The sequence below is a fragment of the Delphinapterus leucas genome, chromosome 20, assembly GCF_059928025.1.
Source record: "Delphinapterus leucas isolate spDelLeu-1000000601 "Yukka" chromosome 20, BTC_Dleu_Yukka2, whole genome shotgun sequence".
In the NCBI taxonomy this organism is placed as follows: domain Eukaryota; kingdom Metazoa; phylum Chordata; class Mammalia; order Artiodactyla; family Monodontidae; genus Delphinapterus; species Delphinapterus leucas.
This window is the reverse complement of record NC_143148.1, coordinates 41,492,903-41,511,787: the sequence shown is the minus strand read 5'-3', so window position 1 is coordinate 41,511,787 and position 18,885 is coordinate 41,492,903. Positions and strand designations below refer to the sequence as shown.

Here is an 18,885-nt window from a genome sequence, read left to right as displayed (position 1 = left end):
GATCCTTGTAATGTGTTGTTGGATTCTGTTTGCTAGTATTTTGTTGAGGATTTTTGCATCTATATTCATCAGTGATATTGGTCTGTAATTTTCTTTTTTTGTAGTATCTTTGTCTGGTTTTGGTATCAGGGTGATGGTGGCCTCATAGAATGAGTTTGGGGTGCTCCTTCCTCTGCAATTTTTTGGAAGAGTTTGAGAAGGATGGGTGTTAGCTCTTCTCTAAATGTTTGATAGAATTCATCTGTGAAGCCATCTGGTCCTGGACTTTTGCTTGTTGGAATATTTTAAATCACAGTTTCAATTTCGTTACTTGTGATTGTTCTGTTCATATTTCTATTTCTTATTTCTTTTTTGATGTGGACCATTTTTAAAGTCTTTATTGAATTTGTTACAATATTGCTTCTGTTTTATGTTTTGTTTTTTTGGCTGTGAGGCATATGGGATCTTAGCTTCCCAACCAGGGGTCGAACCATTACCCTCTGCACTGGAAGGCAAAGTCTTAACCACTGGACTGTCAGGGAAGTCCCCGAGTTATGATAATTTTATACAGTTGTGTAACTATCAGGACAGTCAAGATATAGAACAGTCCACTCACCCTAAAATGTTTCCTTGTGTCCCTTTTATAGACAGTCCCATTCCCCATCCTCAGCCTAGGCAATTCACTGATCTGCTTTCTGTCATTAGTGTCCGTTTCTATAATTTCATGTAAATGGAATCATATATAATATTTTGTGTTTGATTTATTTCACTTAATATATAATGTTTTTTAGATTCACCAATGTTGTTTTATTAATATTTGTTCCTTTTTACTGCTGAGTAATATTCCATAGTATGGACACACCACAACTTGTGTATCCATTCACCAACTGATAGACATTTGGGTTGCTTCTAGATCTTGGCTACTAGCAATAATATTATGTGAACATTGGTGTACACTTCTGTGCCTGTAGTGTACATTTTCATTTCTCTTCGATAAATACCTAAGAGCAAAATCACTGGACAATTATATTTTAAAGAAATTATGAACCTCTTTTTTTTTTTTTTTTGCGGTACACGGGCCCCTCACCACTGCGGCCTCTCGCGTTGCGGAGCACAGGCTCCGGACGCGCAGGCCCAGCGGCCATGGCTCACGGGCCCAGCCGCTCCACGGCACGTGGGATCCTCCCAGACCGGGGCATGAACCCGTATCCCCCGCATCAGCAGGCGGACTCTCAACCACTGCGCCACCAGGGAAGCCCTACGAACCTCTTTTAACATTTCCTAGAATACAAGTCTGCCTCCACTTGCCACCACTCAAAACAACACGGCACCAAAAGAAGAAAAAGTCCCTTCTTTTTCTTCCATCCTTGTATTGCCCCTCTAGCACATTCTGATGTCAGAGTCTAACACTGGCTAGCCCTAGAATAGTGGTCTATAGAGTCTAGTTTAAGTTTTACAACGCAGGACAAAGGAGGATAGGTTTGGAGTTGAGGAGCAATAAATTAAGAACTGGTACATCCTTTATGTCATGTACGCAACTGTTACCCTGGGATACTCCTTTACCATCATCTTAATGATTCTCTTTGTATCTTTCCTTGATTCCTGATTTCCTGGATCCTGTGTCATTCTCTCTTTTTTGGTTTAGTTTCCCATTTTGATGGGCTACATTCTTCTTTAGCTTTCTGGAAAAGGGTACATAGTATGTAATTTTTTTGAGACCTTGTAAATATGAAAATAATTTTATTTTGCCTTCAGAATTAATTGATAGTTTGGTTGGACAAAATATTCTAGATTGGAAATCACCTCAGTATATTAAAAGTGTTGCTCCATAGTCTTGCAGTTTCCAGTGTTACTCTTGAGGTCCAAAGCCATTCTGATCCTTTGGTGTGACCTGTGTTTTCCTTCTGGAAGCTTATATAATTTTTATCCCCAGTGTTTTAAAATTTTACAGTGTGGTGTCAGTCTCTTTTCATTCATTGTGTTATATACATAGTGGGCCCTTTCAATCTGTTGACTTATGTCCTTCAGTTCTGGGAAAGTTTATAGCATTATGCTGTGATGATTGCTTCCCTGTTTTCTCTTTCCTTGTTTTCTGAAACTCCTATTATTTATTTGTTGGACTTCTTGAGCTGGTCTTCCTTCTTATCATTTCTCTCTTATTTTCTTCTCTTTTTTTGTTCTACATTCTGGGAAATGTTCTCATATTTACTTTTTAAACTAACCTATTGAGTTTTTCACTTCTGCTATTATGTTTTTAGTTACCAAAGCCTCTTTTTTACTCCTTTTCAATTATCTTATTCTCATTTCATGGACTTAAGACTTAACAGCCATTCTTCTTTTAAATATATCAATGACAATTCTAATTTTTTCTCCTGGTTTTCCCAAAGAGTTTATTAGGCAGACCTGGGGATGGGGAGGCCCTGCATCTAAAACAAGGTGTTTTCTCTAGTTGCAGCGAGCGGGGGCTACTCTTCATTGCAGTGCTCGGGCTTCTTATTGCGGTGGCTTCTCTCATTGTGGAGCACGGGCTCTAGTCGTGCGGGCTTCAGTAGTTGTGGCACGCGGGCTCTAGAGCACAGGCTCAGTAGTTGTGGCACATGGGCTTAGTTGCTCCGCGGCATGTGGGATCTTCCCAGACCAGGGATCGAACCCATGTCCCCTGCATTGGAAGGCAGCTTCTCAACCACTGCGCCACCAGGGAAGCCCTGCTTCATTTATTTAAATTCGACTTTATCAAGTCTGCTAAATAGGCTGTCATTCACCTATCTGCTTTACAATTCCAAAATTTTGTTGCATTTGTATCTTCTTCCATTTCTCCTTGTGGAATTTATGCTTCTCCTTGTGGGTTTATGCCTTTTTTTTTTCTTTTTTTGACTGCGTTGGGTCTTCATTGCTGCACACGGACTTTTCTCTAGTTGCGGCAGGTGGGAGCTACTCTTCATTACGGTGCGTGGGCTTCTCATTGCGGTGGCTTCTCTTGTCACAGAGCACGGGCTCTAGGTGCACGCAGGCTCAGTAGTTGTGGCTTGCAGGCTCTAGAGCGCAGCCTCAGTAGTTGTGGCACATGGGCTTAGTTGCTCCGCGGTGTGTGGGATCTTCCCGGGTCAGGGATCAAACCCATGTCCCCTGCATTGGCAGGCAGATTCTTTAACCACTGTGCCACCAGGGAAATCCCTATGCCTTTTTATTTATTTATTTTAATAAATTTGTTTATTTATTTTTAGCTGTGTTGGGTCTTTGTTGCTGCGCCACCAGGGAAGTCCACCTATGCCTTTTTAAGAACTGTTGTTCTAATTGTTTTTTTGGAAGGAACGAAAATAAATACGGGTGTTAAAGTCATCATCTTTATCTGGAAGTCCTATCTATCTATCTGTCTACCTATATATCTTACAATTGCAGAGTATTCCACTGATGGATATGCTAGTTCCCCTTGAGGTGAGCTTTCAGGTTCCAACTTTTAGCTATTACAAACCATACTGCAGTTAATAACATTAACATTTTGCACATGTAAAAGTATATCTATAGGATTTTTTAAAAAGATATACACAATGTTTTTGTTTGTTTGTTTGTTTTGTGCTGCGTTGGGTCTTTGTTGCTGCACTTGGGCTTTTCTCGCTCTAGTTGTGGCCAGCGGGGGCTACTCTTCGTTGCAGTGCGTGGGCTTCTCATTTTGGTGGTTTCTCTTGTTGCGGAGCACAGGCTCTAGGTGCGCGGGCTTCAGTAGTTGTAGCACGTGGGCTTAGTAGTTACGGTACGTGGGCCCTAGAACGCACGGACTTCAGTAGTTGTGGCTCATGGGCTCTAGAGCTCAGGCTCAATAGTTGTGGCACACAGGCTTAGTTGCTCCGTGGCATGTGAGATCTTCTCAGACCAGGGATCAAACCGGTGTCCCCTGCATTGGCAGGCGGATTCTTAACCACTGTGCCACCAGGGAAGTCCCACAGTTTTTATTATGAAAGATACTGTCAAATTGTTTCTCCATAGAGGTGTCCCAGTTTACACTCTCCCCCATAATGTACAGAATGTTTCCCTATACCCTTTTGATCTTTGCCAATGTCATAGATGAAGAAAGATGTCTAGGGACTTCCCTGGTGGTGCAGTGGTTGAGAGTCCGCCTGCCGATGCAGGGGACGCAGGTTCGTGCCCCGGCCGGGAAGATCCCGCATGCCGCGGAGCGGCTGGGCCCGTGAGCCATGGCCTCTGAGCCTGCGCGTCCGGAGCCTGTGCTCCGCAACGGGAGAAGCCACAACAGTGAGAAGCCCGCGTATCGCAAAAAAAAAAAAAAGAAAGAAAAAAAAGATGTCTACGGCACTTCCCTGGCAGTCCAGTGGTTAAGACTCCGAACTTCCAATGCAGGGGGCGCGGGTTCGATCCCTGGTCGGGGAACTAAGATCCCACATGCTGTGCGGTGGGGCCAAAAGGTAAAAAAAATAAAATAAAGAAAGATATCTCATTTACCTTTAATATTTATTTCTCTTATTAAAGTGAGATGGAGCATTTTTCATATGTGTAAGAGCTATTTATTTATATTTCCTTTCTTGTGAACTGTTCATCTCCTTTGCCTATGTTTCTACACTGTTACTGATCTTTTTCATAATTCATTGTAGTAGCTTTTTATAAATGTTACTAGAAAAATTCTACTGTAGCTCAAGATATGACATACATATTCTTTCTAGCTGTTTTGATTTGTATTTGATTTTGCTTTTGGCGCTTTTTTCCTCTGGGTCCCCACCCCCCAATATTCTTCATCTCTAGCAGAACTTAAAAAAAATTTTTATGTGGTAAAGTATAGGTTTTTCTTTTATGATTTATTGATTTTTTGTAATACTTGGAAAGGTATTCCTCCCATTGAGAATATTAAAACATCATGGTTTCTTTTAGAACATATATAATTTCATTTTTTTATATTTAAATATTTAGTTAATTTTTACTTTATTTTTGTGTAAATTGTGAGATATGTATTCAGTTTATCTTTTTCCCAAGTTGACTACCCAATGTCCCCAAATCATTTAAAGAATATTCTCCCCTTCCTTCCTAATGTAAACTACCCCCTTTATAATGTATATTCTATTGACAACCATAAACTTTTTCTGCATTATTTAAAGGGAGTGTAAATTGAATTATAAAGCAAATGATTATTTTGAAATTATTTACTTATTTTTACATTACAGGAAAGAGTACAAAGAGAAAAATATAAGGATTATGTTTCATCTATGAACATAAATATTCAAAATACATTGAAACACCTCCATGCAGATAGCAGTGGTGGAGGTTCCAAAGCAGAAGATAGGGATAAAAGCCAGTCTAGAAAGCTTCAGAGTTATAAGTCCCATGAAGTCATGTCCAAAGCATGTACAAATGATGATCAAATGAAGACCCTGTTAAAGAGTGCAAATCCAGTTAATGCTTGTTATAGGGAGAGTGAGCAAAATAAGACTTTATGTAAAGCCAATTCAAGCTGCAATCAAAACTTACGTGAAGAAACAACCTTTGAAAAAAAGAATTTTGTTTCTCAATCAAGGTATAGTTTAATAATTGTTTCTAACTTTTATTTATTCAGCATTTGTGTGTGTGTGTGTGTAGTACTATGTGCCATACTCTTAAACACTGGGATATAGAAATGATAAGCATGGTTTTAGGAGGAGCCTAATGTAGGAAATGTTGGGAAAGGAGTTTGGATGGACCAGTATGGGCCAGTTTATCTAGGGCCTTGCATGTAATACTACTCAAGATTTTCTGTTATAACTTATAGAGTATAGGGAGCCGCTGACGATTTTAAATTGAGTGACACGATCAGATTTGAATTTTAGAAGGGATACTCAGAAAACTTAAACTGAACCTCTGTAGCTGAAATAACAATGCACATATTGATAATCCATCAGCAATTTAGCAAAAGCCAGTTTGTAAGTTTAACTTGATAAAAGGGAGTAAGGAGTGATGAAAATCTGGTTTAGGCTTGTCTTTTCATTTGTTCCCTGTACCTCACCTCCAGTGTGTGTCCTTTCTCGCTCATGGGTAGCCTGTGGGGCTGGACCTGGAATTGCAGCTTTTCTTCCTAAAGCCTTTCTTGTGTTCTGCTCTTCTGATAGTTACTGGGCTAGGAGGGAAACTGAAGAGAATGGTGCTATGTTCTGGGGAGGCTGCAGGGTAAACTAAGTGTTAGACAGATGGATTACATCATCACACCCCCTTTTTCCTTTTCAAAACCGTTCTTCATGTAATTTTAACCCGATTTCTCAAGGATATAGAATTGGGAAGTAGTGGGATATGCTCTTGGGCCAACCTTCTTGCCCTCTGGCCCAATGAATTTGTTATTTCCTCTTTTTTGCTCTCCTTCCTTCCTATTTTCCTCTTTTATAACTTTTTATTCCATGTTTCTGCTGGCATCAGTATTATTGACCTCTGGAGTCTTGTTTAACTCCACTTTTTTTTTTTTAAATTGAAGTAGAGTTGATTTACAATGTTTCAGGTGTACAGCAAAGTGATTCAGTTATATATATATATATATACACACACACACACACACACACACACACATACACACATATATATACTTTATCAGATTCTTTTCCATTATACATTATTACAAGATATTGAATAAAGTTCCCTGTTCTATACTATAGGTCCTTATTGTTTATCTATTTTTTATTATATATAGTAGTTAACTCCACTTTTAGAAACAAGGCTATAACCATTGCATACCATACTTTGGCAGAATTTGGTAGATTTTGGTAGATCCTGACTCCAGCTCTTTATGCCTGTCAAACATCAGAATCACACTACTGCTTATGGAAAGATTTGTTCACATACCAAACAATATGTTTACTTTTATTAATCTGGTGTCTATTTTCTTTTAGCGACCATATTTTTAAACATCCAACTCCTATTGGCAAAAACACAAAGCAACAGTTACCAGTAACAGGTATGACTACAAATGTTTCTTCTTTGATTGTTCAAGAAAACATATTTAGGTGATTAATATAGCTAAAAGTAATATCTTCCCTCTAACATATAAGCCATGCCTTTGACTCTCTTTCTGGTCTAAACGCCTCAGTCACCTTTTATTGATATCCTTTCCATATATCCACCAGGATGACTGGAAGTGGAGTACTGGGCTACAGTTTATGAAACTCTTGAGAATTAATAAATCTTATAAATGTCAGGTCCTTTTCACTAATCAAAAATATCTTTCATTTTGCAATTTTTTTCCCCAGATCCATTGACATTATGTTCAGATATAATAAATAAAGAAGTCATTGGTTTTCTAGCAACAGACAATTGTTCCAAAATATTGAAGTATAGATGCTCAGGTAAATATTTTTTTAATTGTAGTTGTTTCATAATTAAAGCTTTATATGATGTTAATTAACTAGAATTTGTAATAGTTCTACCTGTGTGATTTAAAGTTCATTCCCTTTGGAGAAATAACAATCTGGGGTCTCATAAAACACTCGAATTATTACCTTCTATCTGCATTAGTCTGTGTTCCCAGTATTTGCTCATATGAATCAATACAGCTAATACTCTTTTTTCTTTTTTTGAATTTTATTTTATTTATTTTTTTATACAGCAGGTTCTTATTAGTTATCCATTTTATACATAATAGTATATATATATCAATCCCAATCTCCCAGTTCATCACAGCACCACCACCCCCCTCCAGCGATTCCCCACTTCGTGTCCATACGTTTGTTCTCTACATCTGTGTCTCAATTTCTGCCCTGCAAGCCAGTTCAGCAGCTAATACTCTTAAAAAATTACTTTATTATTCTCTTTCTGTCACCATCTATAAGTTTAACTTTACTGAGTAAGGTAAACATTTTTTATATTTTCAGAGAGCCAATAAATAGGTATATGTTCTGGATTATAAATAATCCAGAATTCCACAATGCTTATTCCATCCCTTCTTCTCCTTCATATCCCAGTGTTTGCTCTTTGTTTACTCTTACTGTTGCACCCTGCTCTTTGGAGAAAACTGAGGCTATTCCACATTAGGCTCAAAATATTACTATTCTTCTGTCTTAGATGAAGGGTTTATCTCTTTTACTCTAAAACTGATATCTAGCTATAATCCAAATCCCATCTATGTTTTCTCCCCATTTTATAATAATACTTGTGTAGGCTTTCTCTTTAGTCCCTTTCTATTCATTACCTCCATTTGTCCCACCTTAAACTATGTTCATTTCTCCTCATCTTAAAAAATACCCAAATACTTTGTGTGATTTGCTATCCCTTCAAGTATTCATCTGTTCTTTCTTCCACCATCTATTACCAGATTCCTGCTCTTGTTCCCTTCTCTTTCAGCGTATTCTTTCCCTTCTTAACTCCCTGCAGTCTAGCTTCTTTTATTGCCATTCTACTAAACTTTAATGTTAAAGGTTACCTGAAACCTCTTTTTTAACCCCCAAACCAATGACTTTTTAAAAGATTCTTATTGTCTTTAGTATTTCTGCACTGTCAACTACCATTCCTTGAAATCCTCTCCTCTCATTTGAAAACCATAGTTCCCAAACTGTCCACCTGAGCTCCCTGGGGCTCTGCAGTGAACTCACAAGGGCACTACACAATATTTAAAATTTCATAAGTGAAACACAAAATGGCCAACATCTCCTGGACACCACGTAAACTACTAGCTCAAAGTAGTTCACAGTTTCACCATTAGATTGTACTACATCTCTTTTGATGATGTCACATCTTTGTGAAGCTGGGTTTTCAGTGGTTGTTGTGATTTTTTAATTAATTAATTTATTTATTTATTTATTTTTGGCTGTGTTGGGTCTTTGTTGCTGCACGCAGGCTTTCTCTAGTTGTGGCAAGCGGGGGCTACTCTTCGTTGTGGTGTGCAGGCTTCTTACTGCGGTGGTTTCTCATTGTGGGCATCAGTAGTTGTGACACACGGGCTCTAGAGCACAGGCTCAGTAGTTGTGGTGCAGGGGCTTAGTTGCTCTGTGGCATGTGGGATCTTCCCAGACTAGGGTTCGAACCCGTGTCCCCTGCATTGGCAGGTGGATTCTTAACCATTGCACCACCAGGGAAGTCCCAGTTGTTGTGATTTTTAAAAAGCAAGCACCACGTGAAAATCTGTGGAACAGGAAATGAGGGTGGCAGTGTCCAGTCTGATTACAAGTTTTGAGAACTTGTGCTGTACCCAAATGTTGCACAAATCCCATTAGGAAGTAATTGTAATTAATAAGAATGAAATACAAATATATATATATATATTTCAAATTTAGGTCTATTATTTTTTTAAATGGCTACCAAGTTGTTAGAACATAAATACGTATTGAGTTGTTTTGGACCTAACAGAACATTTGGTATTTCTTTTGGCCTAAGGGTGCTGTGAAAAAATCACCAAGATCTTTTTTTTTTTTTTTAATTTTTTTTTGGCTGTGTTGGGTCTTCATTGTTGCGTGCGGGCTTTCTCTAGTTGCAGTGAGTGGGGGCTACCCTTTGTTGCAGTGCGTGGGCTTCTCTTGCTGCAGAGCGCGCGCTCTAGGTGCAGGGGCTTCAGTAGTTGCGGCATGTGGGCTCAGTAGTTGTGGTGCACAGGCTTAGTTGCTCTGCAGCATGTGGGATCTTCCTGGACCAGGGATCGAACACGTATCTTCTGCATTGGCAGGTGGATTCTTAAGCACTGCGCCACCAGGGAAGTCCCAATCACCAAGATCTTAAAGATGCCACAGAGTGAGACAGTTGGGAACCTCTGGTCAAAAATATTCCAGTTCATAGAATGGATGCTCTATAACTGTTAACTCCCTTTCATCCCTTAGTTTGTTTGAGATAGTTCCTTCCGAGTTGCTTTGCTCCCTCAGTGACCATTCATTTTGCAGACACTTAGGGAGTGCTTATTCTGCAGCAGGCACTGGAATCAGAGAAGAATAGAACTCAGTCCTCACTTCAGGAAGTTTACAGTCTATAAAGCTCTCCATTTTATTACCTTTATTCCTTTATCTTATCTTCCTGCCAAATTTCTACAGATACTCCCCCCAATATATAGTCTACAGCACTTACTCAACTCTGCTGCAGCATCATAGATGCAGCTGGCATCATCTATCATTTTACCAGTGATTTTCAAATCTGTATCTCCATACTTCACTTCTACTTCGGGTTATAGCCTCATTCTTCCATATCCAGCTGTACCTAGGACATACTCACTTTAATATTTTGTTATTTCAAGCTTAATGTATTCAAAATAAAACATCTTTCTCCCTCTTAAACTGCCCCCCCTCCAGCCACTCCATTTTTATTAGTGTTGCCATTATTCTTCTGGCCCCCCATATTTCAAACCTTGAATCATCTATAACTATCTTTTCTCCTTACATCCCCTATTTCTAGTCTATCATATTTGGTTCTTTCTTTCCCACACAGGCCCCTTTTCCTTCATGCCTAAATTACTAGCAGTCTTTCAGTCTCAAGTCTCACCAACCCCCAAGTAACGTGTATTGCTATTAACTTCTCTTCCTCATATGTGCTTTGTATCATGTCACCATGCTAAATAACCCTCAGCGCTTCTCTGTAACTCACTAAATCAAACTCTCTGCCTGGCTTTCAGAATTGTGTGGAACTTTGTCCTGCTTCCACTTGTTAAATTTTACTGCAATTTGTTCTGTTTAAGTCCACCAGAAATGTGCCATGCTTATTCCAAACTTTGCCATTCGATCCATTACAATCGAATTGTCCTAAATGTCTCCCTTACCCCGACAGCTCATTATTCACCAATTTTACCTCAGAAATCTCTGCATTCTCCCTGCAAATGCTGTGTTTCAGAATCTCCTTATTTATCTGGACTGTTTAAGTTACCCCTCAACTGATCCTCTTACCTTCAGTTGAGCTTTCTGTAGACAAATCTTGTCATTTCCCTGCTTAATAAATATCCATCAGTTCTTCCCATTGACTTGAAGATAGTAGTTAAAAATCCTTAAGATGACTTTCAAGACCGTTTTTGACCTGGCCCCTTGCAACCCTTACTAACCTCAACTTTTCTCCCACAGTTCTCTCATACCTTATACTCCAGCCACACACAGTACCTGTGATTCTCTGAACATACTATGCTTTTTTACTCTTCTGTGCTTTTGACGTGTTCTTTGTACTTGAAATGTCCTCATCCTTGCCAACTTTCTGCCTGGCTAACTTTTCCTGTAGGTGACAGGTGGATAGAGAACTTTATAATGGATGGATGTGGCTAACATTACCTGAACCTACTGATCAATCTTAATATCATAAAAAGAGAGATAGTCAAACTTTATGTTCCTGTTAATGTGATGCAGTAAGAAGTACACAATACTACCTGTGAGGAGTTCTACTAAAAACAATTGAACCTGGGCTTCCCTGGTGGCGCAGTGGTTGAGAGTCCGCCTGCCGATGCAGGGGACACGGGTTCGTGCCCTGGTTGGGGAAGATCCCACATGCCGCGGAGCGGCTGGGCCCGTGAGCCATGGCTGCTGAGGCTGCGCGTCCGGAGCCTGTGCTCCGCAACGGGAGAGGCCGCAACAGTGAGAGGCTTGTGTATCGCAAAAACCAAAAAAACAAAAACACACAAAAAAACAATTGAACCTGAATCTGATCAATCATCTAGATCTAATTACAGGTTTCTTGGGCACACAGGAATATTTTAAAGGATGCAGCTAGGATGTAATCAGCAAAACCCAGCCTTTGGGAAACTGCACATTACAAATGACCCAGGGTCTACAACAAGTAAATGACAAAGAGGAAGAGAGGAGAATTGGTAGATTAAAAGAAACTCAAGAGACATACCAGCTGAATGTAAGGGCGGACCTTGTTTGGATCATGATTCAAATAAACCAACTGTAAAGAGAAAGTTTTGAAATGATGGGGAAATTTGAACACTGACTGGATATTAGATTATATTAAGCATAATTTTCTTAGGTGTAATAGTGGTTTTGCCATTAAAAGAAATAAAACAAAGTAAGTGTTTTTTTTAAAAAGAGTTCTTATCTGTTAAGAATGCATATGAAGTATTTACAGATGAAATGATACTAGAATGCAAATTGCAGCCTTCATAATCCAGTATGTACATGGGGGGCAGAGCTGAGTAGGTGGGGGAAGATAAAATATGACAGACCATGAGTTAATAATTGTTGAAGCTGGATGATGGATACGTGGTGGGTAATTATACTTTTCCCTTTATTCTCGTGTGTTTGAAATGTTCCATAGTAAAACATTAAAAAAAAGAAGAAGAAAAAAAAGACGACTGGGCATAAGGGTCACTTCCTTTGGACATCTTCCCTGATAGTGACTCCTGCTCAGAATTAGTCCAAGGTAGATGCTGCTTTTCTATATCACCATAACTCTGTTCACACCGCTATGGCAACAGTTATTTCACTGTATTATATTTGGTGTCTTTACTCTCTCACATGACATGACTTGGAGTTTCTTGATGTATTTATAATTAAGTTGCTGATTTCACTTCAGTTACCATCATAAAGATATTTGCTTTCATAAATTTGTTATTAGATTTTTTGTAACATCTGTACATCACTTAAATTTGTTTTCTTTTAGGTTGCATAGCAGTAGGAAAATCCCTGAATAGCCGAACTTTTAGCAAGCTGTTACACTCTTGCCCATACCAATGTGATCGTCACAAAGTCATTGTGGAAGCTGAAGACAGATATAAAAATGGACTAAGGAAATCACTTATCTGTAACAAAAGTAATTAATTCAGCAATTTTAAAACTGTAATTATAGTAAGTGAGAAAGAGAAAAACAAATACCATATGCTAACACACATGTATATAGAATCTTAAAAAAAAAAAAAAATGGTTCTGAGGAACCTAGGGGCAGGACAGGAATAAAGACGCAGACATAGAGAATGGAGTTGAGGACACGGGGAGGGGGAAGGGTAAGCTGGAACGAAGTGAGCGAGCGGCATGGACATATATACACTACCAAATGTAAAATAGATAGCTAGTAGGAAGCAGCCGCATAGCACAGGGAGGTCAGCTTGGTGCTTTGTGACCACCTAGAGGAGTGGGATAGGGAAGATGGGAGGGAGATGCAAGAGGGAGGAGATATGGGGATATATGTATATGTATAGCTGATTCACTTTGTTATACAGCAACAACTAACACAACAATGTAAAGCAATTATACTCCAATAAAGATGTTAAAAAAACCCAAAACTGTAATTATAACCATACCTTCTGAACTATGATCTAGAACATTAAGTATATTAAAAGATAAAGGGTAAAATAATGTTGAAAAGAAAATCTGGGGCTTCCCTGGTGGTGCAGTGGCTGAGAATCTGCCTGCCAATGCAGAGGACACGGGTTTGAGCTCTGGCCTGGGAAGATCCCACATGCCGTGGAGCAACTAGGCCCGTGAGCCACAATTACTGAGCCTGCGCGTCTGGAGCCTGTGCTCCACAACAAGAGAGGCCGCGAGGCCATGATAGTGAGAGGCCCGCGCATGGCGATGAAGAGTAGCCCCCGCTCGCCACAACTAGAGAAAGCCCTCGCACAGAAACGAAGACCCAACACAGCCAAAAATAAATTAATTAATTAATAAAAAAAAAAAAAGAAAATCTGTCTCTGAGCAACTGTGATTTAAAATGTTCCCAGGGAGTAGGTTTAGTCTCTAGTAATTTAAAAATTCTTCCTAATCCACCTAAGGATTCCCATTAGAAGAGGGAAAAAGGGAATATCATACTAATGGAATTGATGTGATACTACTCAGATTGATACTCTAAGTACACTAAATGTTTTCTGTATTTTTCAGAAATTCTGCTGACCCCACGTAGAAGAGGAAAACTCAATAATGAATCTACTACCCCTGGAGGAATAAGTGAATATATTTAATTTTTAAATAAATATAAATTTCATATATTCCTGAAAAAGAACAGCTGAATGATTGTTCTCAGTCACATCATTAATGGCTTTTAAATGATAACCCTTGCTTCTGATGAGGGTCATACTTCCTGACAAAAGAGGCTTCCCTCTTCCCTTTTTCATGTTGCTTGCTCATCTATTACTTTTCATCTGGGGAAGGGGCAGGAGAAAACTAACATTTATTAAGAACCTCCTATGTGTTAGGTGTTTTATACATGTTATTTGCTTTATTTCATATAATAACATTGTAAGATAAGGTATTATTTTATTCCCACTTTAATTTGTTTTCTTTTAGGTTGCATAGCAGTAGGAAAATAGCCGAAATTTGCCAATGAGTTGGCAAATGGCAGAACTTAGATTCAAATGCAAGCCTGTCTTTCTCCAGAATCCCCTTTTCTATCCTCCGGATCACTTTTCTGTTTTAAGAGCAAAATTATTCTCCTATGCACAAGTGCTTCAGACAAATTTTGTGGAAGATTTTGGTTCACATCTGTAGCACTTTGAACAATCAAAATTGAAGAGACAAATAGTATAAACCTTAGAGCCCTGTTTAAAAATTAAAATATTTCTAAACTATGAGTTAATTTACAGGAGTTTTTCTTTAACTACAGGGTTAATCACCATTTCAAATTTATCACAAGACTTAAAGAACATTACCATTATCTTCGGTTCATATGGAATTAGTATGTGCAGAGTAAGACTAAGCAGTTGAGTACACTCCTTGTCAAAGTCACTTTGAAATTAGTATTATCTGTAGAGCCATTCAGTTATTTATTGTGAAGACATTTGGACTTGATCCATACAAGAAACATTTTGCCACATACTTTTGTTTGGCCATTTTCACTGCCAAAACCTTGAAAGAAATTTCAAATTTACTTTTTATAACTAGGTCTTTTTCTAGGTTAAAATTTCTGCATACAAATTAAAATTAAGTGCAGTACCACTACAGGGTAGCCCACTTTTTGAAGTAATATTTTCTGTAGAAACTGTTAGAGAATGGGTATTTTTCCATAGAAACATTGCAGTTGGAAATCTTTTTGACAAGGAGTTGGCATCAAATAATAGAATTTCTTTTTTTTTTTTTTTTTTTTGCAGTACACGGGCCTCTCACTGTTGTGGCCTCTCCCGTTGCGGAGCACAGGCTCCGGACGCGCAGGCTCAGTGGCCATGGCTCATGGGCCCAGCCGCTCTGCGGCACGTGGGATCTTCCCAGACCGGGGCACAAACCCATGTCCCCTGCATCGGCAGGCAACTGTCAACCACTGCGCCAGCAGGGAAGCCCAATAATAGAATTTCTTGAGCAGCATGTCTTAAAAGCAAATATATAACAACTAAAAGTATTCTATAATCATTTTTCATAGTAAAATCATTTGCAGAGCATCATGAAATATACATAATTATGGTTATATATTGATTATACAGAGGGATCCTAAATATTTTTAAGTCACTTTAAGCTCGTAAATACCTACATCTTTTTTGTAGGTTCGAGTTGCTTAGCTAAAATCCAATAGTTAATAAGTTGGCCTGCTTTTTTCAAATTTAGAAAGACATCTTGAGGAGGTAGTGATTAGATTGGTCTTATATCTCTTTTACAAGCAGGCCAGGAATATTTGATGTACTGCCATTTTTCCCCCTCTTAATAAATTTCCCTTTCATACTAGAGACATTCATCACCTTTCATTTGGTTATAGGTCACACTCAAATTTGAGACTCTTCTTTTGAGAAGGGACCATTTGCAGTATCTAAGTATTTAAAGAGCCTTGGGGGCAAGGCTCTCTTTTAGGATGGATTGATATCTTGAGAGGGTTTGAAAAATAAGTCTCTAGGACTGAGCCCTCTTGCCTATTTTTCCCTGCTTTTTTCTAATGCCCAGTCAGTATTAGGAGGAGCACTAAAGAAGTCACAGAAGAGAGTCTTGTGGTATAGAGAGCTGTTTCCTTCTTCTAGTCTGTCAACTATGCTGCTGTGGTAACCTTTGAGGTATTTGGCACAGATGCTAATTTAAGTGTAGAAGTCAGTGAGATGGCAACTGCAGGGGAAAAGTGGGGATTGGCTATACATGAACACCCCCAGGACCCAATATCTTGAATGTTATAATAACCCATCTGGTCCTGATTATAATGAGTTCAAATCATTTAGCAAGTGAAGTTGAAATCATCTATTTCTCGGATAACCACAGTTTTCCAGTAGACCCAAGTAAGAATTAACTTAATTGATAAGTTTTAAAACAGTTTTTACTGGTAGTAACATTTTTCTGTCAACAAATATTTATTGATCACCTACTATGTGTCAGACACTGTCTTAGGCACTGGGGACACATGGGGAGTAAAACAGACAAAAATCCCAGTCTTCATGGAGCCTGCATTCTAAGGAATACCATTAAGTAATATTTAGACATTATTTTCATTGATATCTTGGCCTTCTGCTGGTAAGATTTTTCCCTCCTGCTTTAAAAGATCTGAACTATGGCTCCTATCTGAGGAGAGATGGACTAACAGTCATGACATGCAAAGGCAAGATTTTCGAAGGTTGTCCCAGCATAGCTATTCAAGGTCCTACTAAAGTAAATAGCAGACTTAATTGGAAATACAAAAACTCTTCCTCATCTGCATCTACCCACAATGATAATGTGCATTAACAGTGAATTAAAAAGCTTAAGGGACTTCCCCGGTGGTCCGGTGGTTAAGAATCCACCTTCCAACGCAGGGGATGCGGATTCTATTCTATGAAGTTATGGAGCCCTTTGGGAAGACTGTATCTGTAAGATAGGTAAGCTGTTTGTTAACTGTCCTCACAGGAATGTTGAGAGAATTAACAATCAAATGTTTATAAAATTTTGTGTTTCTTGATTGAAGGATTTTGCGAATATTATCGCAATAGGATTGTTACAATTATTGAAGAGATCACAGTGATAGCATCTAGTTTAATAGTAAGCACTCAGTTTTGTTTTGTTTTAATTGAAGTGGATTTCTATATGATGAGTAGTCCAGGCATGAAGTTTTCTCACTGTGTAATCCATATCCTTAGAATAAGTTAAGCATTTATTTGGGTCTCAAGAACTCTTTTTTCAGCAAGTACTAATGTATTCTACAATTCTCATTAATTGCAGAAAAAAGAAGAATTCGTAAAAACTTTACTGAAGAAGAAGTAAATTACCTTTTCAATGGAGTTAAGAAAATGGGAAATCACTGGAATTTAATTTTGTGGTCTTTCCCCTTTCAGCAAGGACGGAAGGCTGTGGACCTTGCTCACAAATACCACAAGCTGACCAAACGCCCCAAGTGTGTGGCTCCTTGATTGGAAGACTTGTTAGTTTTTAGTTTGATATCTTAAAATACAGTGTGCTGAAAATACAAAATTTTAAATATTCTTATAAACTCTTATGAGGCAGGAAATGTGGCAATGGGGATACTGTTTTAATTACTTTTTGTGATGCTGTAGCTCATCAAACTATTAAAATAATTTATAAAACAAATACACTTTTGGATTTCCCTGGTGATCCAGTGGTTAAGACTCCACACTTCCAATGCAGGGGACATGGGTTTGATCCCCAGTCAGGGAACTAAGATCCCACATGCCTCGCAGCACGGTCAAAACAACAACAATAACAACAACAACAAAAATTGTTTAAAACAACTTTTTATTGTTTGCTTTTAAGTTAGTTTTCTTCAAGTTGGAAACCAAACTATTAGATCTCAAACTTCTATTTTTCTTACTCTTTTTATATTCCATCATGCTGATGCATCCTCCATTATACCTAAAATGCTGTTGCTATGGCAAAGTGATCAAGTATCAGGGCATGAAAGCTCAGTTGTGCTTATGTACTCATTGGGTCACTGCTTCATGTCATTCATATAAATACCAAAGGGTATTTCCCTATAAGCATGTATTCTTTCACCTTTCAGATCATGACTATGTCTACTTAGATAAAGCAGAATTTTTATTAAATATCTTTTATTCTGATCCACAATGAAAATTCCAGAGGGTTAATAAGCAGAAAAATTTTAAGCATGAGAATAATTTACAATTAGGAAAATTCTTTGTATCATTTAAAGTGTGAATGACTCTAGTCCATTATCTGTCAGTATTTCCTAAGCACTATGGGGATGATTTAAATGATCTGCTGGGTTATTTTGATGTGTATTTCTCAAGATGTATGAATGTTGTTTTAGGTCAAAGGGGAAAATATTTTGTCTGTTGCCTCAGCCTTACTGGCAATAGTTTTTTTTTTTTTTTGATTGATTGGAAATTATCTATGTAACAGGAAATCAAATACTACTTACAGAGCATCCCCAAGAGTATGACATACTGTAGCTGGGACACTGTTTTGTGTCAGTCACTGACACTATATTTAAAATAACCTATACTGCCTTCTGAAACCTTGAAATCTTATCCTAACCCTTGGCTAACTTTTGGTTAATGTGAACTGCTTTTTTCCCTCAAATAGAATTTGGTAGTAAAGTAAGTGAATACACATCAAAAGGAAAGCCAAAGAATGATCACATATTAGAGGACTGTTTGACTTTAGGGACTCAGACCTGGCCAGTTCAACAGGGAATAAAAAGGGATTTCAATAATGTCAGACCCTTGGAGTTGGGGCTGACCTCAGTTATAGTTCCCTGCCGGAGGCATAAACTGCTGTACAACGATCTGGACATTGGCTATCTTTAGTTTTGCATATATCCTCAGAAACCTGGAATTTACTATTTCACAGGGTGATAATTGATGGTCAGTTCTTCGTTATGCTAAAATGAAATATACTTTTCTGGAGTACCTCCTGCAGAACCACAAAAGTTGAATCTCTTTTCCACATACCAGCCCTTGAGAGAGTTACAGATAGATATCTATCACTTTCTCCTCTACATCCTTTATCCTTCATGCTGATGAGCCCCAGCTACTTCCTGTTTCAGCTGAACAGTGTCATGTCCCCTTATGAGCGTAGTCACTGACCACTGGATACCTTTTTGTTTATAAACTGTGTCCAGAAAGAAATGTGGCCTGACTGGCAGAGTAGGGGGATCAGCTTCTTTGCTAGGACCAAAGAGGTTTTATGGACCTTACCT

At 38.4% G+C, this 18,885-nt stretch overlaps 1 protein-coding gene across 1 annotated transcript in view; it reads left to right on the top strand.

Annotated features, from left to right (window-relative positions):
• Positions 1–17,615, top strand: part of TERB1 (telomere repeat binding bouquet formation protein 1) — a 48,005-nt gene extending 30,390 nt beyond the window's left edge. The window contains exons 11-16 of the mRNA XM_089903185.1: positions 5,151–5,500; positions 6,837–6,901; positions 7,194–7,289; positions 12,499–12,648; positions 13,713–13,778; positions 16,932–17,615. Of these exons, the coding sequence (XP_089759311.1) occupies positions 5,151–5,500; positions 6,837–6,901; positions 7,194–7,289; positions 12,499–12,648; positions 13,713–13,778; positions 16,932–17,119 (915 nt within the window). The 3' untranslated portion in view covers positions 17,120–17,615. The remainder of the gene's footprint in view (positions 1–5,150; positions 5,501–6,836; positions 6,902–7,193; positions 7,290–12,498; positions 12,649–13,712; positions 13,779–16,931) is intronic.
• Positions 17,616–18,885: the final 1,270 nt, after the last annotated feature.